Source organism: Poeciliopsis prolifica, unplaced genomic scaffold (assembly GCF_027474105.1).
Source record: "Poeciliopsis prolifica strain line A6 unplaced genomic scaffold, Auburn_PproV2 SCAFFOLD019, whole genome shotgun sequence".
Taxonomy (NCBI): Eukaryota; Metazoa; Chordata; class Actinopteri; order Cyprinodontiformes; family Poeciliidae; genus Poeciliopsis; species Poeciliopsis prolifica.
In genome coordinates this window covers 6,391,531-6,417,941 of record NW_026562394.1, presented here as the reverse complement: position 1 = coordinate 6,417,941, position 26,411 = coordinate 6,391,531, and the positions used below count along the sequence as shown (strand labels likewise).

The 26,411-nt window shown below is 38.7% G+C and overlaps 1 protein-coding gene across 1 annotated transcript in view; it reads left to right on the top strand.

The window, feature by feature from the left end:
• Positions 1–15,369, top strand: part of fgf11b (fibroblast growth factor 11b) — a 28,291-nt gene extending 12,922 nt beyond the window's left edge. The window contains exons 2-5 of the mRNA XM_055043613.1: positions 3,057–3,167; positions 4,603–4,706; positions 14,045–14,243; positions 14,311–15,369. Coding sequence (XP_054899588.1) covers positions 3,057–3,167; positions 4,603–4,706; positions 14,045–14,243; positions 14,311–14,447 — 551 coding nt within the window. The 3' untranslated portion in view covers positions 14,448–15,369. The remainder of the gene's footprint in view (positions 1–3,056; positions 3,168–4,602; positions 4,707–14,044; positions 14,244–14,310) is intronic.
• The last annotated feature ends 11,042 nt before the right edge of the window (positions 15,370–26,411 follow it).

Sequence of the window (26,411 nt, the reverse complement as noted above, 5' to 3'; positions counted from 1 at the left end):
TTCTCCTGGGAGTGTGTGTGAAGGCATGGGAGGAGTTTAATCGAGAGGAAACTCCTGGATGACTCACTGCAGTGTCCTAAACCTCCCCTCCATGTTTACACTTCCTTGTTAAAGCCGCAGTAAAGATGACTTGTCACTTCATTTGCCGGACTAAATGAAATTGTGCGGAGCCATGTCAGAGGTCCTGAAGGATTCTTGCAGATGATGTTTATGTCTTCATGCTGCAGAGCTGGAACCTCTTTACCCTTCAGAAGCAAACTTCCTGTATCATGTCTTTTTTTGGTCTTATTTGTTTCTCAGAAATCAGACAAACTTTGTTGTGTTACCTCAGCAGCGATAGGCCAAGTTAAATCCAGTTTCTGGGGGGGAAAAAAACACTTGCATTGCCCCATCATTATTTGAATTTGCAAAGAGCAGCAGTTTTGGGCAGCCGTCGAGGACTTTCCATTCCCTAAATCTGCAGCGGTTATTGGTGGATGTTCTGATGTGTTTTGGGTTATTATTACTTAACGTGGTCTTGCTCAGCTTTAGTTTACTTTTTTTAACAGATGTTTTCACATTTTCCAGATAAAAAAAAGATGTTGATACAAGGTATATTACCATGTGATGGTAAGCTGGCAAGTTCATGTGGCAGCAAGGCATTCCCAAAACTTGACACTTCCATGTTCCACCATTACTCCAAACGTCCAGGAAGTGTTCACATGGAAATAACCTTCGAACCTGTGAAGATTTATTTTTAGAGAGCAAAAGTTTTCTCCTCAAAATGAACCTTATCCCACCATTTTTTTCCCCTGATTGTAAAGGCATACACTTTCACATCAACAGTAGTGAGAAAGAGCCGACTATATCTCCTGTGACAACATGCTGGGATATTTGGGGACTTCATTTAGCATCTTCTGGTCTGCTTTTAGGGTAAACGTTCTTTAACTGCCTTGTATGTTGTCAACAGTTTTGAATGTCCTCAACTGTGGGGACTGTTTTCCAGACAGTAGAGCAGCTGTTTTCAGATTCTCTTGAGACCTTTCTGAATAACTTACCAAATGCATAACATGCTACCTTCTTTTTAATTATTATTATTTCTTTGGAAGGCCTGAGGCAGCTCTTTTGATGCCAAAGTGAATTTCAGAGGTTCACACCTTTGAGATTGCTGAGTAATTACTCTTTCATGTCTGTTTTATGATGTAATATTCCTTGATTGAAACAGCAGTTTTTATTATATTTTTCACAAGAAAAAGGTATTTGATTACATTTAAATTGTTCAGGGGGCTTGGATTTTCCAGGATTGTTAAAGTTGATGTTTATTAGGTTAGAAAAACACAGTTTTTTCATTTTTATGTTTTTTGTGGCATTAAAATATGTCTGTTTTTTGTGTTGAGGTTTGTAGCGAATTCTGTATTTGCTGTGTGCTCCCAAGTGTTTGAAAACAAGGTGATTGATGTTTCTCTTTTGATCCTGTCATATATATATATACTTTTTAGCCAATCTTCCAATCATTTGCAGACTGTCTCATACACTGTAATGCCTGAGACACAGCACATTTGTGTCTAGACAACTATATGTATTACCACAGAGCTAGCTATTAGGCCTCAGGGAAATCTCATAATTTGCAGAATTCTTTCAGAAACAATCCCATAGATGTGCTTTTTTCCCAGTAACTACAGAAGAGTTTTTTGAGGCTGCTTTTAATGACTAAATTTTATGGTTTGAAGGTTAGATTAGGACATCCTTGTGAACACTTTTGTGTTGCTAATGTTGAAATTCGCACAAATCCGTGTTTTCTAACTGGCTTTTGCATCTTCTTGTCGCTGTTAGCATTGCTAGCCCCTTAATCTGTGTCTGTATTGAGAATATAGACTCTTACCTTCTTGGTCAAAATTTACAAATCCAAACACTAGAGACTTGCTCCTCTCTAGTGAGCCTTCCTGTTGTCTGCTTTAAGGTTTGCCTTCTCTTGCGGCTTAAAAGAAGATCGCAAACATGTCTTAAATTTACATAGAAAATTTAGTTTCCTTTCCTTCTACATCTAGTTTGACATCATTTTCCTTCTTCTTGCTTTACTTTTGAATGCCTCACTTATACTGAAAAAGGAAACATACACAAATTATATTATTTCTAGAACAACCATAAGCATAGTGTGTGTCTGAAAAAAAGATTGGATAGCTATTTTTTTTCTGACTGGTTAGCATCTGTAAGCATGTTAAAGACTGACCGATTTCTTTCAACAGCTGATTTCAGTTATTTTCTTTATAGAGAGTATACATTTGTCCCAATTTTTAGAAAAAGTTTCTTTTGCATAAACGTGTTTCTGTTTCAGGACTTCTCTTAGCATCCTGAAAACATCGTGTCTGTGCACGTTGAAACCTGGTTTAGTCTGTTTTACAACGTATCGTCTATTGATTTGGTTGAAAGACAATAGCATCATAGTTTGTCAGGGGTCAAAATGTACATAAAACTTCTGAAAAACTTACTCAAAGCCAGAATTGTAGTCTTAAGTCTTTAAGATGGTCTATTTAAAATAATATATGTAAAGCAGGTGTATCACCAAATTACATCCCACAGTTCTTTTACAAATGTGCATAGTAAGATGTGAAAATTAGATTGTGTTCAGTGTTGAACCACATGTTACCACAGATACTCATTTCCCACTCAGTGTGTCTTGAATCCAAAGAAAATAGTGAGATTACTGAATCATGTTGCTACATGTGTTTTTCAGCTTTATCAAGGGGCTGTAAATGCCAGAAGGCATTTCCTTCACAGACATGGCTTTCTTACATTTTTTAAGATAAGACACTCACTCATTTATGAGTGAGTGCCAGAAGATTGTGGGATTGGGAATCGGTAAGTAACCAGTTTTAGATAATCAAATGATCTTAAAAAGTGTGCTAATTGTTACATCACCCTCTACAATCAAACTGTGCCAATCTTCTGATCAACATTTGAGTCACAACTTTCATTTTGTAAGGTTCTATTTTACGCATTTTGTGAACACGTTATCTTTTGTCAACATGCGGCCGCAGCATCTGTCTAATGCTCTGCTTCCCTTTGTTCCGTTGCAGAGCCGCAACTAAAAGGTATTGTTACTCGCCTGTACAGCCAACATGGTTTCTACCTGCAGATGCAGCCTGACGGCACCTTGGGCAGCACGAAAGACGAAAGCAGCGCATTTTGTAAGTGTGCTAGATTTTCCTGTTTGGTCGTTTGCACCGGTTACAAGAATTAAAAGTGAGCACAGCAAAACAAAATTCAGGTAACTGTCTTCTTGAATGTCGTTGTAATTGAAGAGTGGAACAGCTCATGCTCTCATTTGGAGCCTGCTGCACTGTGTGCACCAAACTAAACATGGCTGCAGCAGCTGCCTGCTTGTGCAACAGGGGCCTCGAGGCTAAAGAGCTTTGGAGAAAGTTTGGATTTTCACAGCTCAACTGACAAATGTGTTGAATTAACAGTTATATCTATATCTTATCTCTCTCTCTATATATATATATATAACTTTGAATGAGAATGAAGCGTCAGGCCAAAAGTGGCTGTCAAACTTTGCCAATTTACTGCTACCTTGCTCTGTAAGGCATGGATTACAGACAATGAATCACACTGGCTCTGGATTTCTCTTGCTGAAAGCTGCTAACAATAAAAGGCAGCGGCATTGTCAGTGCCAAGATTGCGTGAGCACAGATCCTGACCTTTTGCAAAGAAAGTGTGGTTTACAGACCAAAAACTGCACAGCATTCGTCTGACGCCTGCATGACTTTCATGCATTTGCTGACTTCCAGGTCTTACAAGTGGAATCAGGCATATATATATATATATATATATATATATATATATATATATATATATATATATATATATATATATATATATATATATATATATATATATATATATATTATATATATATATATATATATATATATATATATATAGGATGTGTGGTAAGATATTATATATATAAAATGGAAACTCATACTTTTAGTTCAGCTTACTAAAATGATTATGCTAAATCCCAAACTTAATGACAACGTTTCTCTCAATGTCTTCAAATTCTGAAGTTTACTGAGATTCCTTTAGTATTTGGTGGATTTTCCTTTTTAATTGAAAAGCTTAGGTCAAACGTTTTGGTAATTTTGCCCCATTTCTTCTGATGTAGTTGTGTTTGTAGGATGAAGTGCCTAGGAACAATTCTATAAAAGAGAAATAGATTTACTTACTTTATATTTTATGGTAAGATATTACTTGGTTTTGGGTGAAATATCCACTCAATTACTGCTACTTTAACTGTGCGCACTTACTGTGTTGACTGTATTTTTAGTCGCTGCTATTTTAGTTATTCTTCAAGGTTTAGAGGATGTGAAAAGCACAATGAAGGTGACATGGTGTATTGTTTCCATAAACATGAACTCTGAGAGGTCGCAGCATTTGGGCTTCTGAGAGATGCAGCACAGAGCGATGACACTGGAGCCACGCGGCCTTCAATAGTGAACACAGCATGTGTGGCTCCGTGGTACTGCAGGTTGCCTTCATAAACCTCTGACTTTCTCTTTTCCCTTTGTCATGCTCTCTCTCTCTCTTTCTCTCTGGCTCATACTTTATTCCCTAATTTAGCACAGTTCAACTTAATCCCGGTGGGACTGCGGATTGTGGCAATTCAGGGGACAAAAACAGGGTTGTACCTCGCCATGAACAGCGAAGGATACCTCTATACCTCGGTAAGCACAGGCCAGACATTTTAAAGCACAACACAGCACCCAAAAGCATGCAAACATGATGCTAAATCAATAGAAGTACTGTTGTGAGTATGATGCACATTTTTGTCCTCAAGTCTTGATTCATTAGCCATATAATGGAAGCTATAACCAAGCTGAAGTGGTACATAGCATTCATCAAAACATTGTTCCCATCCAAGCAAGAGAGTGAGGTGCAGTCCTCGTTCTCTAATAGATGACAGCTGTTGAAATAAAAGCCAGAGAACTAAAACACTTTCAGTTAAAATGACTGTGATGTTGTGTGTGATCATAATGTCACTCAGCCCAAAATTACTGAGTAAAAATGGAGGATAATGTGAAACAAATGAATGTCAGATGATGCTTTACTGTTCTAAAAAGAAGAAGAAGAAAAAAAACAACTAATGTCAAAAGTATTAGTTTCGGCTCATCATACAGTTCTGGGTACACTGTGTGATTAAACTTCTGGACTGCACAAAAGACAATGTAATGCAAAAAAAACAAAAACAACAACAAAAAAAATCCATCACGCCAACCCAAACATGCTTTATGAAATAAACATGAAGCAGCTGTTTCATGGATGTTTCAGATTTCATTATAACCTTGGGGAGCGTTTGCGTCACAATTGGCAACAGCACGCATTCTGCCAACTTCTTACATTACAATCACAAACTCCCTGCATTTTGTTATTATTTTCAGACACACCAACACAAAGCGGAGCGCAACTGTGAAGTAAAAGGGAAACGATGGGACCCTTTAAATTAGGGTTGTCAACGTTGACACGTTAATCCGTTAGCGCATGCGATTGGTCTGGAACAACTGGGACATATTTGACTAAACAGCTCTTTGTTTCAAAATGCGCAACAATACAGATTCCCAAACCCGTGTGAAAAGATGAGCAAGGAGAGTGGTGGCAAATTTCGCTTTAAAAGACATCCTGATGGAAATTTGAATAAGACCAATGCAATATGTACATGTAAAATAAAGTGACTTCTTTTAACCTTCCTGAATACAAAACCTTGGAAAACTGGAAATTTGATTTGAGACAGTAAAGCATTTTTTGAAAACGTGCATACACATTTCAAGCTTACAAAATTAAGCACAGTGATTAATTGTGATTAGTTATTCTATTTCCAGAGTGACACATAAAACTAATTTGAGAACCTCTTTCATTAAATGATTGATATCAAATAAATAATAAGAAGAAATGCCACTGGTAGAGACTTTAGTGGCAGAGTTCCAAAATGATGTTTGCACAAGTAAGCTATACATGACCAAGCTTAAGGGGGAGAATATCTTCAAGTTAATTAATTCTGATTATTTCCACCCTTAAATTTTACAAGCATAAATCCGTTGTGTAAAAACAAAGACACCTAGTGTACATCGAGGTATGTGTGTGTGTGCGTGTGTGTTTGAGGTACAGTGAATTGTGAATTATGAGACCGACCACACTGCCTTCCCTTATCTTGTGACGAGCTGCTTAGCATGGACAGGCTGTGGCGGCTTGCTCCTGTGAACCCACAGGAACAGGGATTTCCTCAGAAACAATCAGTAGTTAAACTGCGTCCTGCACTGACCTTTTACAAAGAAATTCCTCCTGTGCACAGTCGCACTGCTGAGTTTATAGGCGTGGCACCGCAAAAAGCGCACACTTCGTGCACATTTTTAAATGTTTCATTTCATGGAGCCATATTTCTCTCAGTGTTTTCAGTGACAAGTAGAGGCAGTAACTGTTTTTATCTATTTTTTATTTGACATTTATTTGCACACAAGGACACCTGACAACATATTTTTTTCTCAGTATAACTAATCATAAGTAATTTTTTTTAAAACTTTTTGCTCGTTCATGCCCATTGCTCACATATTTATTGGCCAAAGATGTCCGCCTTGAACAAGCAGAAGAAATCAATCAATAGTACTCCATATACTGATACACTGCGCATGGGGGGAGGGGAGGAATAAATGAAGAGGGGACATTGAAGGTAAAGACGCTTTTGAAATTGCATCTGCTAGATGTGGTAACATAGACAGAGACACGTGCATGCATAGGCAGGTAATGGAGACACCAAACCAGTTTCGAACAGAAAGCTTAAAGAAGTCCTAGCAAAATGTGAACTGAAAAAGTAAAAAAAATAAATAAATAAATAAAAAAGAACTGAGATGTCAAAATAACGACGACTAGAATGGAAACAGAAAGCTGTGGAAAATCCTTGCAGAGAGACTAAAAGATGTCCTTAATGAAGGGTAGTGTTATTCATTTGTCAGTGACTCAGTAATACATCATCAGTGCCTCAACATTAGTTTTCATACCGAATCATTTAAACCTTTAGAATATAATTAATTTGAACTAAAAATCTACTTTGCTCACATTTTTTGTCTTTTCTTTGCACACATGATCTATGAAGAAGGGCTCCTTGCAACTTGTAAACTGATTCCTAGATCTGGAGGATTTCGACTACCTTGCTGCTATGTTTGTTTTGTCTGGGTTGCAGTCTTCATGCTTTCCATTTTGGGTGATGTATTTTTAGCCCTTTGTTTTACTCAGTCATGTATTTTCTTTTCTAGAAATTACCTTATTCTACACAGATGTTTCTTATTATTAATTGTGGGTTTTTCTTTGCTGACTCGTGCGCTTGGCTCAGTTTTGTTGTTGCACTCGAACTTTGAGTCATGCAGATTATGGCTTTTAGCAAACAAAGTCATACACTCTGCCCACAATGAGTTCACAGTTCTGCTGTTGTGCATATGCATCTAACCATGCAATAAAGTCAATATGTAAAATTGTTGAGGTGAATATTATAAAAGGCAAATAGGATAGCCATAAAGAAAAGAGAGAAGCTTTAAAGAAAAGAGAGAAGCTTTGGAATTCAGAGAAAAGTGAGTCCATTGACTTGACAGATGTTGCAAAGCTCATTGAAAAGCTCTTCTTCATTGGGAGAACACCACAAATTGATGCTGAAAGGTCATAGGGTAGATTAAACAAACATAGCTGACTGGGAAATTGCAATGGCGATAGTTTGTAGAAAGACATCTCCCACATCCACCAAACCTTCCGGTCCGCAAAGCCAACAACTTCTGTCAGCCCAATTTTACATCGGAGCGATGTCGACATTCTTCCATTCAGACCCGATCGCTCTTTACACGCCACACACTGAAAGTCATATCTCATAAGATTATCTCAAACCACATCCTGATAATTGGTGTCCTTAAGATTCTTGCAAAAATCTGCATAAAAATCTTGCCGCGTGAACGAGGCGTAACAAAGATTTAACAACACAAAGCAGAAGTACTGAAGAAGCACCCAACATTATTTTAAAATCATTTGTGTGTAGCAGAGTGACACACGAAATACAAACAATTTGGAAATAGTCTTAGGATCCTGTAACTGCTGAACCACAAGCTGCTGATCACGCTAATAAGCTAGTATCAACTTCAGAGATTGTACATTTTATAAAGATCGAATCTGGAATCTCCCACAAGGGAGAAATAAGGAACTGTGGTCCTGTGCAGCAGCAATCAAAGACAGTCAAAGCATAATCCACATGTCAACACAATTTTCACACTTAATAAAAATCAAACATATCAACAAGGAATAAAAGCGTTAAAAAATTTCTAAAATGTGCCAAGCAATGAGTAAGAGCTGTAATTCCACTTAGGACAAAATAATATTTGTACAGATTGTTCCCTATAGTTGGCAACTTGCACCTTAAACTGAAGTGAAAGAGAACAAATTCCTCTAAAAGTCAATGTTCTCTGCTGCTTAGGAACGGTTTTAGGGTTGTTTTTTTTTTTTTTTTAAAGGCAGTTTATAGATGATAAACTCTTCTAGCCCAGATTCACTATTGAGGTTAATTTCTGCCCTCCAACCAACTCAAAATGAAGCATTTATATTTTGAGTGCCAGCTGTACAAATCTCATGTCTATGGGGAGAAAAAATATTTCGCTATATGACCATACTGAACTGCTTTCATTGTATCGGAGGAAGATAAGAGACCAAAACAAATGGTGTTTTTTGCGCTTGAGAAACGCCGTGTTGCAAGCAGAGGAAGAAAATTGGAAATATGAAAAGAAATGAAGTAAAAGGGTATAAGAGGGACAGATGTCCTTTCTTTGACTCCCAATGTCTATTCGCTTTTGTAACAAAAGAGGAGAAAATGTGAGCAGGAAAAATAATGTATAGGTCGATCTGTGATTAGAACAAGAGAACAAATGTAAATTGAGATCTCTTTAGAGTAAGGAAAACATCATGAGGGACACCCTATATATAAAAGTAGACCTAAGGGATTGCAAGACTTAATCTTTATGGTACATTCATAATCTTTTTTTGCATTAACTTCCACAATTGCTCAGGGCTACATTGGAAAGTGGTGCATGCAATTTGCTGAGACGCGAAATAGCTAATTGTCCAAAAATAGACAGGATTCTCTGAAGTTTCAGAAAACTTAAAGCTGAGGAGCTTTTTATTTTTTATTTTTTCGGTAAGGAGTAACATCAGTCATTGTCAGCTCTGAACAGAAGTGTATCGACAGGGATCTTCATCTAGCAATCTGCAAAGCTGAGCAATAAGTCTCTGCACATTATCATCCACTCGGCTCATGTCTTGAGAGTACAATTTGTTTTACGGAGCGCCAGGGACCAGAGCAAACATGCGCAGACGGTACTAACTCCCCAGTTTCATCTTCTACAAAGTCCTCAGAATAAGCACATCTCAGCCCCACTGACTTATGTAAGGTGGTGTGTTATTGTGCGTCTTCATGTGGCTCAGCGGCAACATCGTCGTCAACATGCCCTTCTCGTGGCGTCCCTCTCTGCCCGTGTGTCTGCATTATAGGGGAGTGGGAGGTTGTTCCCAACAAGCTTTACATGAACGAAAGAGCTCGCCGCAGTGGAAACGAGACGGCTTGGTGCAGCTGGGCAGATTTCACAGCAGCTCCCAGATTACTTGAGGAGCTGACGGGACGGTCAAACACACACAGAAAGCCTGTGACCCCTGCTGTCTGCACAGGGGACTGCAAATAACTGCTCATCACGAAAGCAGAAGCAGGACCCTTTGAATTGGAGAAGCAGGAGTTGGAATTTTCAGGGTGCATTTACATTGATTTCACCCTTGCGTGTGCATGGTGAAGTAAAAGTAAAAAAGATGTAGAACATCGACGACACGGGACACACTCCTGTTTGTTTATTATGCACTAATTAGATGTTAGATTTTGGGGAAATGTGCCCTGTCCTTCTCTGCGAACAGACGCCTTGTTGGTAACTACACTTTCCATTGTACGGCGGCAAAGCTTTCCGAAGCAGAATAGATGTAATCAGACACAAGGGATGAAAAGGGAGGTGGCGTGTGTGGGCGGAGGGGGGTCGGGACGATACTCCGCATCACAAAAAGGTTCTTCCCGTCTTAGGGATTCTCAGCACGGACAACAGATATTACCTTTCCCATTTGCTGTCATTCAAGTTCATTTTTAGCTTCAGGCATACAGGAGGAAATACAGTGGGTTACCTGAGTCACTTTGAAGACAGAGGTATTTGATTAATTTCTATTCCAAGCAGCCAGAATTCACATTAATTTATTCCTTCATCCCTCATCTGTAAAAAGTGCAACTCTTAACAAAATGTCAGCGGGAATTCATCTGAGCCAGTTTGAGGGATATCCTCATCGTGTGCTTTTAAGGACAATTATTCTGCTGGCTATGGGTAATTGAATGCGATACTTAGGAAAGCGGGTAAAAGAACAGTGCAGTAAGATTGCGTTGTGTGCTTTCAGGTCGTGCAGGAAGATAAGTTGAAGAATTTGACCAAAACAAGTTAGGGACGCAAGATATCGATTCACGAGTTAACCTAATGTTGATTGACCTTATGGATCAACTAACGATTAACAGATAAGCTGCTATTTTTTTTAACAAACCAAAAAAAAAAACCTGAATTTTCTCTTGTACGAAGAGGGTCAACAGTTTTCACCAAAAAAGTTGTTTTTTTACTGCCTTACAATTGTCTTAACTTGGTCTTTGAGTGAGAATCGGGAGTACAGCTTCATGACATCACAAGCCAACACATAGACACACAGGACAACCAAACCTAACTCCATTTAGTCTACAAATATTTCACAAAGTTGTGACAAAATTAGTTCACTTACAAATTTAAAAGGTGTAAGATGTACATAACTTTTCAAACTGAATTCACTCTATTCTATTCTTTCAGTGAAATGATTGTAGAGCATTACACCATGGTATCTTGGGAGAGCTGATCTAACCATAATTTCTTTTTTTTTAAATAGGTTGTGCTTAAAAAGTGTCTTTCTGCCACAGATCCACATAAGTGTTGGATCCAGGGCCCCTGAGGACATCATTGCACCAGCACTTCAGCTCTCAGCTCCCAGCGTAGAAGCAGATCCCTCTTTACTTTGATTCACTTCCTTATCCAGAAACACCATTCAGTCCCCTCTGAGTGATCTTCTGCTCTCCTTCCTGTTTCTCCTACCTTTCCCCTCTGGCTCCTGCGCTTCCTAATCCTCTTTCTCGCTCTGGCCTGATTAATAATGAATGAAGCGGATCATCTATCGATCCCATCCTCTGTGTTAGCGCAGCAGAAGATATCAAACCTGTCAGGGGATCTTAATATAGCTCTTCCATGTGAGGGCAATGATGGCATTTGTTGGGTTAAGGGTAGTTTTTTTTTTATTTATCTTTTCCCTTCAGTGAAAGGAAAGTTGTGAAATAACGGGAGACCTAAAGAAAAGGGATGCTTCCTTTTTGAAGGAGAAAGGGATGATCCGTGATAAGTGTGAAACTGGCATCTTGCTCTCCTTCCGGCTCTTTATTAAAGCTCGTCTGTAGCAAGCTGCGAGCCTCCAGGCCTCCCGTGTTGTCCCGACTCTCCGAGAAACTCTGTACTCAGCCATTTCTGCCCTGCTGCTCTTACTTAATCAATCCAGCAGATTGGCTGTGCTCCCTGACAGAGGAAGGACCCTGTCCAGACCCTGATGGAGGCTAAAAGAGATGTATGTCTGTCTCTGTTGGTTAATATCACCGGTCAACATTATGCAGGGTTCAGTGGCCGTTATGTTGATCAGTTACTGTGACTGGATTTGGTCCAAGTTCTGCTAACTTGATTTTATTCTGCCTCTTTACATTTGGCCAGTAAGGCAAAACGAAAAAAAAAAAACTGACAGAACCCAAGAGGGTTTTCTATTAATTCTCTTTTGGGTGACTAGAAAATGATGGATTTTAGCTGCGTGAAGTTGGACTGTGCATTGAGGTGGTGCGATCCAAAAACGTAAAGGGTATTCTAAAACGGTCATGAGTGTGGCCGCGCGTGCAGCGAGTCAGCCATGGAAAATGCCTCTTGCCCAACAGCAGCTTCCTTCCGACACATCTGTGCTCCCCACGATGGATTAGATATATGGTGAATGGACTAAAATTTGTTTCTGAATACCGACGAAAATGCAGCTGCTCACAGTCATTTTAATTTGAACCAAAGTCCAAAATCACAAGCCACTAGGCTATGTTTTAAACCAACCTGCCAAGTGTTTTAATTTCAGCCATTTACATCAACATTTACTGTTCTGGCGTCAGTCCAAAGCTGCTTAAAAAGGGACAATCCAAGCCAAGACCAATCTAGGATACAGCTTGGCATATGATTCATGGATAATCTTAATCAGCTAATTGAATTGGCAACAACTTTTTATAACCAAATGATTATGTCAAAATATGTAAATCACGATTGTAAGGAAACGTACTTCCAGCTTCAACTGTTTACTTCGTTTTCTTTTTCATGACTCATTGAAAGGATGTCAATATGATGAAAACTTTGTATCGGGAATGATTATTCATTTCAGCCTTATACATTAATATTTTCTACTTTGTGCCTCACGTGTATTCTGTCCAAGGCGAAAAGTTCAACTTAATCAGGTTTTGTTCAACCTGAGTAAAAAATGCACTGAAGACCATTTGTGGTACCTAAAGATGTGAAGGTGGAACCAAACTTTAATGTGGACCAAAACAAAAAATGCTGGTCTGCCTTAAAATGGCACATAAACTGTAGCCGCAGCCTAAAATACCTCACCAGCAGCTTGTATGGAAAGCCAAACTTGCCATCATTCAATAAATCAAGAAATGTCCAAAAACTTGGATTTGTGGACATTTTAAATTAAACTGGAGATGCATGTGTCAAAAAAAAAAAAAATCGATCTCTATTTTAATAAACGACTACTTTAACTTATTTGGATTTTTTACTTTTTTATTAACAGTCAGCTTCAGCCTCAGGAATAAGTTAAGCTGGGTTTATTTGAATGAAAATGTGGTGATAGCTACCTACTGCAGATCACATATTAATGTCATGTATTGTTCCAACAGAACTTAAATTTAAAAAGTCTAGCTCTGACCAAAAAATGTTAACAAAATGCTCTTTAACCTTGACACGACTACAGCTGTAGCAAAAAAACAACAAAAAAACAGCTTTAATTTAGATTTGTATGCAGTGTGTTAATCACAAAGACACCAATTGCTTCCATTTCTTTAATTAAATCCACAAGCCATCCCAAAAAATGGTTTTTAGACTTACAGAATTTGGCAAACACAAAATAGCATTCTATCACCAACAGGATGTTTCCAAAGAACCATTAGCTGAAAACTTGGCACACAGAAGATGATTATCTCTCAGATTCTGCATCAACTTTCTGCTGGGCTACAGCCTACTTATAAAGACATAACTTTTAAGACCAGATTTATCTGCTGTAGATTGTTTTTCTGAAGCTCTTTTTTTTTTTTTTTTTTTTGCATTTGTCTGTTTCCCCCTTTTCCATGTTCCTGCTTCTAAAAGCACACACTGATCAAATAAGTGAACAGAAATTAAAATGAGATTGGGAAGGAAGCAAAGTTTATGGGGTTTGTTAACTATTGTAATATGTGCGGTTGAAACAAGGCCAAAGTGAAAACAGAAGCTCAAAATGAGCGTAATCGCAATGTTTTCATGATAAAATGGAAAACTAACCAGACCAAGACACGCAGGCAGGTAGAGTACAGTCAGACAAGATGAATCTCACTTCTTAAAAGTTTCCATTGGGTATTTTTTTGCTGTATGTGAGAAGTGTGTATGATTTTTACATTTTGTTCGAGAAGGTAAACAGGTAGACCAACGGAAGATGAATAATTAACACCAAGCAGCTGAACTGAGACTCAAAGAAACTACGAAGCAAGTTGAAAAGAACAATGCCACTGTACAAGAACTCAATGCTCGTGCATGAAGAACAAATACAATTCAAAGAGAACATCCGGATTCCTTATGATCTATCCACACAATTTTCCTTCCTTCTGCTTTTTTTCAAGGAACACTTCACTCCAGAGTGTAAGTTCAAGGAGAGCGTGTTTGAGAACTACTACGTTACGTACTCGTCCATGCTCTACCGCCAGACCCAGTCCGGACGCTCCTGGTATATCGGCATTAACAGGGACGGCCACATCATGAAGGGCAATCGGGTGAAGAAGACCAAGGCGGCCGCACATTTCTTACCGAAAGTCATAGAAGGTTTGTGTCTTGGATGTTTTCGTTTTTCGTATTCGTTTTTAACACACATTACTATTTCTTAACACAGTCGCAATGTACAAGGAGCCGTCGCTGCACGAGCTCGCCAGCGAACCGGTGAGTCCTCCTCGGAAGACGGCGAAGACGTCGGACTCGCCGACGCTCAAGAATGGACGGAAAGAGTCTCCCCAAGCGGACGCCTCATAGCACAGGAGATTGAGGGTGGGACAAAAGGGCAGAAGTGACACTGGGAACTCAGTTGCCCAAAATGCACTGAGCGTGGCTGAAGAAACAGCACCTGCCGGCCACCGTGACCCAGAATTGCGCTTCCAGATGCTGAGAGTTAAAGAGCCAGGAGAAGGCCTGAGAGAGAGGAGTCCCCGCCCTCACCTGAAGCCACAGAAAGAAAGCCCTGGGTTTGTAACAACCCATCCAACTTCCTCATATACGTCTCTCTCTCTTTCACTATGTCTCCTGTGACGTCATAATTCACATGTCCTTTTATTTTCCTGCCAGACTCAAGCTTCTTTTTCTATTCGCTCTGTTGTACTCAATGTTCTGCCCTATCAAATTTCCCTCCTGACTCAGCGTCATAATCCTAACCCATGGGGAGCTCCTTTTGAGCCTCAAAGTTGGTGACAACGTGGTTCTGCCTCACCCGACCTCTCCACCCACCATCTGCCCACCAGCTAAAGTAATAACCAGGGTCCTCTAAAGCTTAAATCGAGATGAAACGGATCAGAGGGGAAAGCAATCAGCAGGAAGCCTGAGTCAGGTCATACCAGCACGCCAACATGAGGAAAGCAAGTTTATCACATCAAAAACTAAAACCTGTTGTCAAAGGTTTTTTTTTTTTGTTCTTTTTTTTTTCTTGTTGTTCCTGTCTATCTTACAAAAAGTCAAACTGATGATGACTTCAGCCTGTCAAATGCAAGAAAGATGATAAAATTGTTAAAAGAAAAAAGGTGCTATAACAATCCCAGTCAGACAGAACTAAAAAAAAAAAAAAAACAATGCAAACAAAATAAAGCAAAAACTAAAAACATGACAAAACGCTAAACAATTTGATTAACATTTCTCAAGGGAATCGTTAAAAAAAAAAAAATTACATTCAGAGAAATTATAAAAACTCACAACGGAGCGATGGTGTGATCACTACCACACCATCGCTAATTATCACGCGCGCTCATCAAAGACAACAAACGAGCAGCCGGGACGCAAAGCTAAACCCGGGGCGGATCTGAGTTCAGACGCATGGAAAAAGGTGCAGTAATGTATACTTCAGTCAGCATCTGCTGTCAGCATAAAACCAGGTTTGAAGCCCAACATCAAAGCCACGCAGGCTATGAGTCGGAGCACTTGTTATTCCGAGGACGTCTGGCAGCTTATCCACTCACTCGCTTTATCAAATCACCTTGGAAGAATTGCCCTCCAAAAAAAAAAGAAAGGGGAAAAAAATGAAGTTGTCTGAGTGAATGTCCTGGTGTGACAGTGTTTTAACCCCAGCGAGTGGATGTGTATAGACGGACAGTAAGAGTGAATGAGAGCCTGTGAAGGGGGACAGATGTGGGTAGCATCCTCTGTGTCCTTCACACTGAGCTCAGCGTCGTGTCTTCGATACGTCGGCTCCTGTGAGTAAGTGATACTTCATCTGCCTTGGGAACCATTCGAAGTGACTCTTGTCCGGCGCACGATTTAAAATAGCATTGTTTCAGGGCCGCCTCAGTGCATCAGACTGAGAATGTATTTTGTTCAATTGAGTAACTTTTATTTTATTTTTTTGGGGGGGAGGGTGTAAAATAGAAACTCAAGGCTATAAAAGCAGTCATCAGCGTATGTGTTTATCGGCACAATATCCACGCAAAACCTTGTTTTGCCAGGAAAATAGTGACTGGAAAGTGCAGAGAACAAACAAGAAAAGATGCTCATTATGTGTCTAAGGTGGTAAATTAATGTGAGGAAGGGTTACAGAATGTGACAAAGAAGACTTATGGATGTACACTACAGAGCGTGAAGGCAAGTCTGGAATAAAAGAGTGAAACTGCAAAAGATGTACTGGTGGTTAGTTGGGAAGCCTGAAGGATTAGCAGGTGTTTTCTTGGGGAATGTCGATAAGGAAGTTATGCTGCAGAGGAAGCAGGAGAGTATGTGACTTGCAGCATGTAGATATGACAACGAACGTGAGACAAAGAGGCATTGCATGCGGTTTATGATATGGAGCGTAGTTGGAGAGAATTAGTTGAAGGGCTTCACTCAACCCTCCCCGCTTTGCTAAGTCTGTGCATTTTTAGGAGTGTTTGCAAGAAAACAGTCCCTCGCGTAGCATTGGGATATTTTATCCATGTGGCAAATACAGCAGCACAGACCTTCAAATCTCTAATTTTGAACACAACTCCCTCTCCGTGGGGATTTTAGCATACTCAAACTGAGTTCTAGCTGTGCATCACCAACCAGTGTATAATATCAAAGTGCTCGCACAGCGGTTAGCTCACAGTTGTATATTTCTAAGATGCCCATAAGCTGAAGATATCAAAGTATTTGGAGGCACAAAGCAGTGACATCAAAAGATTCTTTTAGAGGCAAAATTTTACTCTTCCTGCATACAGAATCACTACAATGATAACAATGATAACAATTTTAATGACTCCACAGACTACACGGTTATAAAACTCCTATTTAAAATGTATTGCCTAACGCAAAAGAACTTGCATGCTCTTCGGATATTTGTAACACCTAGGATCGGTCACACTGAGGACAAAAGACACAAAAACTGCAATGTTGATGGTGAAATCACAAAGTTTCTTCTTTTTTTTGAACTGGCACACCATCACCACCTGTTGGGAAGAAATGAAAGTGAAGGGAGTCGAATGGTGCAGCTGACCCTAAAAATGAGGCAAACAGGTATGCGAACACGCCTTTAAGGTGGTGACGGCTTAGACGTGCAATTGCTGGGAAGCCTGCCAAGCCCTACAGCACAGCGAGTCCTTAACTGTGCAAGAGTGAAGAATGCTGCAGTAAGTTGTTTGTTGGTGATTTTGTAAGTAGACAGACGGCAACAAAGAATGTCAGGATGATGAAAAGAAACCGAAGATAAGAGAGAGAAAGTTCATCAGAAGGGAAAAGGTTGAAAGTTTTTAGATGGGATGGTTTTGTAGGTGAGAAGAGAGAAAAAACTGTTGGAGTATTAAGATGACATTTTTGGTCTGATGAGGTCTGACAGCGAAAATACATTAACTGGACAAAAACAAACAGTGAGGTGTTAACAAGGAAAACAAAAACACTTTAGTTTATATGCCCACACATGAGCTTTTCATCTCCTGAACAGCAGCATCTACACCCCATTAACTCTCTCTTCAACATTATGTTGCCTGTGTAGGCGTATACTTACAGCTTCTTTATAAAGCTCTGTGTGGTTGTGTGGTTGCGTGTTTGCGTGCGTCAATGAGTAATGGGAGGACGAAGCAAAAAGAAAGGGGGCATAAGAGTGAGATAGTCATCAAGAGATTGAATAAAGCAAGAAATGAATAAACTCCGACTCAAAAAGCAGCAAAAACATTTAATCAAAAGTGAGTTTCTTTGTTTGCAAATAAAAAAAAAAGTGTTTAAAGATTTAAAAACAGGAGCACGTTGCACCTTAAAGGAAATGGGAATTATTTAGGATATCTGACAGACTCCTTAAAACATTTTGACTTCATCACCATACAACGGGACTAACAGGTAATAATGAATACTACGCGGCATAGATTCAGCAGAGAACCCAAAACTATATTGCACTGAACAACCAAAATCCAGGGAACCTTTTTAAAAGACAGCCAGGTCTTTGATTTGAAGTCCATCGTAAACAATCATGCCGACGCTCCGATCACACGACGTTGCGTCAGAATACCGCGGTGCTTTTGGTGCACTGACTGAAACCGGTGTGAGCTATGCACGTTTTTGATTTCAAGCACTGATAAAAAAAGACTGTTAATGTTCTCAAGGATCTTTTGGGTGAGTTGTTCAAAGCTCATGAGAAGCCATTGTACCCGTCTGTACCGCGGGCACTCGCGATTAAAAAGCAGCTCATCTCTGTGGACACATGGTCCAATAGTCACTTTCATTAGACTTTTGCAAGAACTTCTGTCACAAGCAGTTCAATAAATGTATATGCGACTATAGCTCCCTCTAATGGCCTAATTATGAATGGACGGGTTCGTATCTTTTGCTGCATTGAGAAATGCCTGTCATCGAAATTACACACAATCAGAGCAAATTCGACAGTGTAACATCATGGCATTTGAATAAAAAAAAAGTCATGTTGAATTTAAGTCTGTCCTATAAAGCTAAAGCCACTTGATTTCGCCCTAAAATGTCACTAATGTTACGAACAGCAGTTATTTACTGAAATTTAGGAGAAAACTTTGTGCAAGAAAGAAATGAAAGATAATGTGGAGAAATGCGCAGCAAAATGACATCATTATATGGTTACAAAAATGTTTAGAGGGCAGATTAAGCCAATTAAATGACCTGAATGTCAAAGAGATAATCAGTCCTGACACATTGTCACAGGTGGTATAATTGGCAATTTTTAATATTCAAAGTTATAAATGAGACTTTGCTGCAGGTTTGCTTTTGATTATTCTGGTAAGTGTACTTAGGAATTTTCAAAATGTGGGGCATCTCAGTTTGAGATAAAAAAAAAAAAAAGCGTGCTTCTGGGTAACAACATCTGTCCTAATGTGTAAAATGGATGGACTGCTTCTTGTTCAGTTAATAATACAGTGTTTGTATATCTGGTGTACTTTTTCTCTGTCTTTTTTTTTAATTCCCCGAAACGAGCTTATCCGTGTTGTCATTTCTGTTAAAAGGTTGTTGTTTTTTTTTATTTGTTTGCCTTTGGTAATGCAAATCTCTCAGCGAAAGGCAGAAAAGCTGCTCCTGTTCGGTGCGTTTTTATCATTTATAATCATGTTTAATGTGTTCGGTCAGCACTGTTGTATCCACAATTGTATGAAATCCTGAGTGAAAACAAATCCAAAGCGAATCCCGCCACGTCGGTAAGCTGTGTGTTAAATGAGTGATGCATTGTTGTGGGGCCAGTGCTTTGCCTCACTGTGGGTATTTGCCCTAACGGCCCCCTTCCCTCACCACCCCCCAAGCCTCTTTGCTCTTAGAGACGTTTGACTTCTCTCCCGCTCTCTCAGACCAATTGTGTTGTCTTCCAAAAACACTAACTCCTACTTTTTTATTGAACAAACCAACAAAGAAAGCCATGACATTTTTTTTTGTTCCTTTTTAAAAGGCCTTGGCTGTGGTTAGAGAGCAGGACAGACTTCCAAGACGCTTCATGAGTGTAACCAGGGATTAAGCCACATGTTGGACCGCTCTCGCCAAGAGCCCAAAGACACACCAACGGTCCTCATGTACCGGCTTTCTTGAACACTCTTCAGTGAAAGAGAAGCAAAAACCGAAGACCAGCAATATGCAACAAGAACTACCAGCCTGCACTCAAGGAGATCAAGCAAACCCATAAGGATATCTAACAATTTTCCAGACTCTTTTATCTTTTTTTTTTTTTAAAGCATGCATACTTTGGCTCTTTAAGGATGACTCCCTCTCAGTATCTACAGAGACAAGCCCTCGATTCACCCTCTCTCCACTTTGACCTGTGTACATTTCTACAACCGCTACATGAATTAAAGGGAAATGTCTTATTCTGATATATTAATCAATAAATTAACATATATTTGTATGATTGTAACTTTTTGTGATCATTTTTCATCTTATTTTTGGGGGCTTTCCTAACATTTTATGAGTTTTCCCTGCAGCTGAAGAAATAAAAAAGATCATTTAAGAGTCTAAAACTTCCAATGGAAAGAAAAGGGAGATATAGCTTTAACACTGGTGGTAGGCAGGTGAAACACTTTGCATCATAGAGCAGTTGATTTGCAATGGATGCATTATTGTAATTTTCAAAAAGTTACAAATATGGTACAAATTCTGCTTCTTTTCAGAGTAATACAGAAGTAGCAAAACTGGTTCTAAAATGCTTAAGTACTGCAGTAGAAGGTTAGGCAACATTAAATGGACACAGAAACAGAAATATTTATACAGTTTTGCTCTTAAGAGTGACTGATGCATTAGAGTGCTATACTTTAAACAACTTTTTTGTTGTTATGATAATGTGACGATGACTTCAGCACTCAAAACACATGGACACACCTGAAGGGTTTCCACACTGAAGTATTTTGAAAAAAGGGTAAAGGCATTTTTATTGGTTATATGCATGTTTATTTTTGTTGTCGTTTTGTAGTTTGTTCATCTCTGAGTTCTAGTCTCGCCTACTCATAAATATGACAACAGCATAATAAAACTCAATTATATGTTTCATGGGGTTGGGTTTTGATATTTTCCTAAAAGAATTTTCAAATACTTTATATCACACTAAATCCATCTGAGTCTGAAAAAAAACTTGGTTCATGTTTTAAATTTTTGACTCTAACTCTAATTGTTTCTAAGGAAAAAAATAAGTGTTTTGTGGGTCTGTCTCACATTTAAAGCATGCAAACATAAAACATGAAGGGGCAAAACACACAGGATTATCAGCATGGGAGAGTCAGTGTCTCTTGCTGTATTTGTGCCAGCAAGTATAAACCACTAGCAGGTCAGAACACCGCTTATAATCCAAAAACTGAGCCCAGTTATCCAAGGAAGTACAGCAGGAAGCCGCAGATCAGCACAACTTTTACCTGTTTTAAAAACCCATCTGTCATAGGAGATTAGGTGGAGAATAAGCATGGATTATTTCAGAGGCCTCACTGATGCATCACATGGCGACAACATCATCACGGATAAGAAGTACATAATGTTGACATTTCCCTGCACACGCAACATAAATAATCTAATACGGAGTCGCACTGTTGCGTAGTGTTGCCATCATTTCCCATTGGCACGGCTTAACTTCAATCGGCAAAATGGAGGACTCTATGCGAGCGCTTTATGAAGGCGCTCTGATGACTTGGTCATTTCAGCTCGGGGAACTTGTTGAGAAAATTATTATGGGATTTTAAATGATTCTGTTTTGTTCAAAGCAAACTGCATTTACAAGCATGAGCATGCCAGCATTATCTTTTTGTTTTTTGAAAATAAAAGCCTTTGCACTTCTTCTGTGAGGCGGTACAATGCTAGGAAATCATGAAACAGCTAAACCTAAATATCCTTTTCATAAAAGGGTGCTAACATGGACATTTGTGGTTGTAATGGACATGTTCTATTGTAGGCTGAACTATACACTGCACATTTCAATTAAGACAAATTATTACCAACTCACTATATCATAAAATATACTTTACTCATTGAAGACTAAAATTAAATAAGTAAACAATGATTGCAAAATAGCAAGATTTTTAAAAAAACCATGTCATTAAAAATCTATTTATTTCTGTTTTAATTAACTTTACATTTTGTAAAAATATACCCACCATTTAACCATGGTGGTCAGATAAGTAGTTACAAGTTGTAGAAAAGGAGGGTAGAATTTTTTCTGGATCATTTATTTGGGACTTTTTGGGATTATTTAGGATTAATGAACTCACATCTATCTCATCTACCGATCAGCCACGGCTCTTTTCAAAGAATTGTTTAAGCAGAAAGTATAAGACGGATGAATGGCTCCATTTACATCTGTGTTTTGCAGCACGCCAGTCGATTAGACGCTACAATCGCTCAGTGACAACGATGGCAAATCAATGTTTGACAGGCAGAATAATTATGCTTCAAGTCTTTTCGCAGAACGAGCTGAAATTGAGCCGCATGTGATGTGACAGATTATCGTGAGCTCTTGGGTTGTTGCCGCTTTTACATCAACTTCCCCTTTTGAGACGTGACCTCAGTTGGGGTCAGACAGCCGCTCTTTTCCCTCGTCTGATCCTCCTTATATACTTCGCTGTGCCATCTATAATCTCGTGGAAGCATGACTTGTGCATTTGTATGAGATTATTCGGAGTAAACCCACACAGAGCGAAGCGGTCCACAGGCAGACTGAATGGAGCTTTATGTTTCCTAATGCAGCAAATAGGGATTACAGTGTTAAACCAAATATAGTTCCCTGGAAAGCTGGGGGAACCAATTACTCTCAGAGTGTTTATGCTTTTTTATAGAAACCTTTATGCTAAATTTGACTAGACGAAAAAAATCACATCCTTGTGTTAATTATGTTTTGCACCAGAAGCCATTAATCTTCTGTCTACTCCTGCATCAATCGCAGATCATTAATGTACTAAATAGCTCCACAGTAGTTTCATAGTATTTAGGTCTGGGTACTGAGATAACCATGGAAGACGTTTACTGATTTTCTGTTTAATTATTTTGATGTTGAAAAAAAAATAAAAAACATAAAATATAATAATAATAAATTTCCAGCTCACTGCTGGAGACAATACAGATCAAAGAAAAGTCGTTTTGAACTTGTCACTTTATAAATCCTCTGCCTAGAACAAAACTAAAGAAGCATAAACAGAGTAACAAGGTCTGTATGGCCTTTAAAATACCTATGGTCACCTTTAGATGGCAGTATTGTACCTCAGAGTTGTCCCTATTTAGCCGTTGTTCCCTAACATGCTCTGTACTTTGATGGTACAAAATGTACATTGAGATTAAAGGATTACTCACAAAGGCAAGATTACGGAAGTGTCAGATTGTGTGGTTTAATCCAAAGCAAAGTGATAGTCTTAAAAAAGTAATTAACTGCTAATTATACACCTCAACATATCAAAGCCAACAATTTCAAATGGGTTATGGCTTATAATGAACTTTTACAAAAAAAAAAGAATTGCCTGGATTTAGGGTCACCAAAAAGATCAAACATAAACAAGCAACTTTAAAAGTCCCTGTCAAAGGAGCAACTGTTATTTCATAGGGTGAGTCACTTTCAGAGTAAACTAAACACTAGGTCAAAACTTTATTCAAATTAGCTCCACTTGGTATTGTCGAAACGGTTGGAGAGAACGGAGACAGCTAATCCGGAAACACGCCCCAGAGAGGAACAAGCGTGTCCAAATTGTTCCATTCCTTGTCGTCTCTTTCACCTGAGATGACTCACGTGACAACACAAGAAACCGGCGGCAAGGAGAAAACATTTACCACACACCCCGTGTGTTTGTGCTGCGTGGTGACTCAGAGTGGCTTTAGTATCAGCCTAAAAAAATTACAGTATTATGGAAGCTGAAACCTGCCATTTTCCTTACAAAGAATGTGGAGGTTATATCACAAAAGTGTTTGACATGGAACAACAAAAAAAAGAAAGAATTTCACAAGTCCATACATGTTTTCATTGCTAGTGCTCATAAAAGTAGAGTGGAAAACTTGGCATGTGTTTCTAAGAACTGACTGGATAAAAGCGGTAGCCCGACGAAACCAGTTTGTCCAGTGAACGAACTGAATCAGCCTCCATTGTGACTTAAACATCTCTGTTCGCAAACAAGTTGCTAGAGATAGATAGAAATGTTTTTACAGTGTATATCTCCTCAAGCTATTCTAGCCATTTTAGATGGATGCTTTTTTCTGAAATAAAGGAAATTATGTTAAAACACTCATAACAAAATCGCAATTATTACAGAGGATTACAGAGATAACATTTGAGCAAGTACTAAGTATGGAATGTATATTGAAGTTTTTTTTTCTCAGTTGGGATAAAATGACATATAATTTTTGATGGTTTTATTATTGTGTCATTTGATGACAGATGAGGACTGTGCCAGATATGATTGGAAGATGTAATCAGGTCATAAAAAAGGTTTCAGTTTACAAAACTGATTGAACACAGTTTCAGTTCAACAGCATTTGTTCATATCCAGGAGAAGTGAACAGATGCTGATTCTGTGAAGTAGGTCTTCACAGACAGATATGATAAAAAGAAGAATAAAAAGCTGAAAACATAAAAAGAATTCAGTTTAGGGTTTAAATCAGAATTTAATTGCACCTTTTTTACTTAACAGCCAATACATTTGAAAACATATGTTCAATGCATCAGTCTACAAGCAATTAACTAATTATGTACACTTAAAAATGATGCATATCTAAACCCAGAAGATATTAAGATCTTGATATTTTCTCTCATGAGTTACTTAACTTCAAAGAAACAGTCTGTCCAAATTTTAACCTTTTGTTTTCCTACAAATTTACTTTAAGTTTTAATTTGTTGGCAAACTGACTGAAGGATCACTAAAATCCCACTGCTGTTATCATAAAAAAATATCACATCCGTTTTTTATGGGTAATTAAAACCCTCTCAATCTTTTTCACCTTTTGTTACAAGCACAGACCTCAATCTGTTCCATCTGATTTTTATGTGACACCCTAACACCACATATTTGTATGAAACAAAGAATGCATATTTTATTTTGTCTCTTTACGAGAAATATCTGAAAGGTGTGGCATGCATCAGCATTCAACCCCTTCCTCCCCTGACAGAACATCACGATGTACTCTCGCCTTGAAAAGCTTATTTACTTTCCTGGTTTTTCATTTTAGAGGGATATGTCTTAGTAGGTTTCCTACCTCTTTTGGTAGAACGGGTCTACCTCTTTTGATTCTCATATAATGGCTTTAATGAAGAAAGACTGTTTAAAGCATTGAATATTGTCTCAATACATGACCTTGCTTTAAACTTTTCCACAGCTGACCAGAAAACTTTCGAAATGCTTCAACAGTGATTCACAGAGAGGAGTTCTCTTTCGTCCTGTCTTCTTCTATATTTAACGATGCAGTGCCGAGAAGTCTCTAAAAGGGAAATGACAATTCCTCATAATAAAAACACTGTTCCATCATACAAATGATCAGTGAGCAGATCAGCAACATGTAACGAGGCCAAGCTGAAATCCAGAGCTAAAAACATACTTTCCATGGGTTTCCTCTGGAAATGTGACAATTTATATCAATAGCAATGTTAGAGTTAATTCAAATAGACTGCATTACTACATTGGATGTCCTTCTGGGTTAGAGCACCAGTCCTGTCTCAATTGTTTAACATATAGCCTTTGATTTTGGGCTTAGCTGAAAATGGTGAGGAAGTCACCAACCTTCATTTTTCCCCCTCGTTTTTTATGCAATACAACACAACCACAGGCAGAGAAACATACCTGCAACATACTGTATCTGCCTTTTTTTTTTAAAGTTACACATTCAATCTTTTTGAAAACGTACGGACTACGCTCAAAAACCAGATCTGTACAGACAAACCAACACAGCTCTAAGATTTTAGTCAAAATTAGTCGACACATTTAGATCGCACGTTGCCAGAAGTTTGTTGATAGGTACAAGACATGAGTTTTTTTGCAACTTGCTAAGATATATTGGGACCCTCTATGAATTACAGAACATCTAGAGACCTACCAATCCTGGAATTTAAATAAACTCAAATTGTATACATGAATTAAAAAGACTGTCATTGATGTTTTTGTCTATGGCAGCATTCCTGAAACTGCATTGGTTATTTATTTAAACACGTGCATAAATCCACATAAATGAGTCATTCAGGTTGAATTAAGAGACTCTTTTGCAACTCTAAAAATAAACTTTGCTGTTGCATAATATTGTGGGTGAAAGATCTGAATCTCATGGCTACAGGTGGTTTCACCTATGAATCGTGAGTTAATTTCAAGTGTGTTGACTTTAAGCTTTATGAAGCTTTAAAGTGTTTCCGGGTAATCACCTGACATAACTGAACTGCATGACAGGACATGAAGACGCTTATTTTGCTTCGCATCATTAGAAAGAGTGAAAAATCATTTTAATTTAGACAGGTATCGAAAGAGAGACGAAATAAACACGTTTAAATTCTATTTGCCCGTCTTTACTGGTGATTTTCTGTTTCAAAACCATATCCGACCAGGTGTAGTATCAGTGTTGCTGTCCGCTGTCTTATCAGGAAACGCTTACATCACGAAACTTCAGGCGTTCCTCCTTACGCGGATGAGTCGAAACTGCGTGCGCGTCCCCGCCCACCTGCCCCAGAAACCGCCTAAAAATGCTCGCTCCCGCCGTCCACTCCCTAGTCAAGGTGCGGAAGAGGAACAGGTGCGCAAGCATTTACCGAGAGAGTTTTCAAGCCGACATATCGCTTCTGTGTGCTACTCTTTCATTTGCACAAAGCAAGGGACCTTTTTAATTTTAATTTTTAAAAAAGACATAACT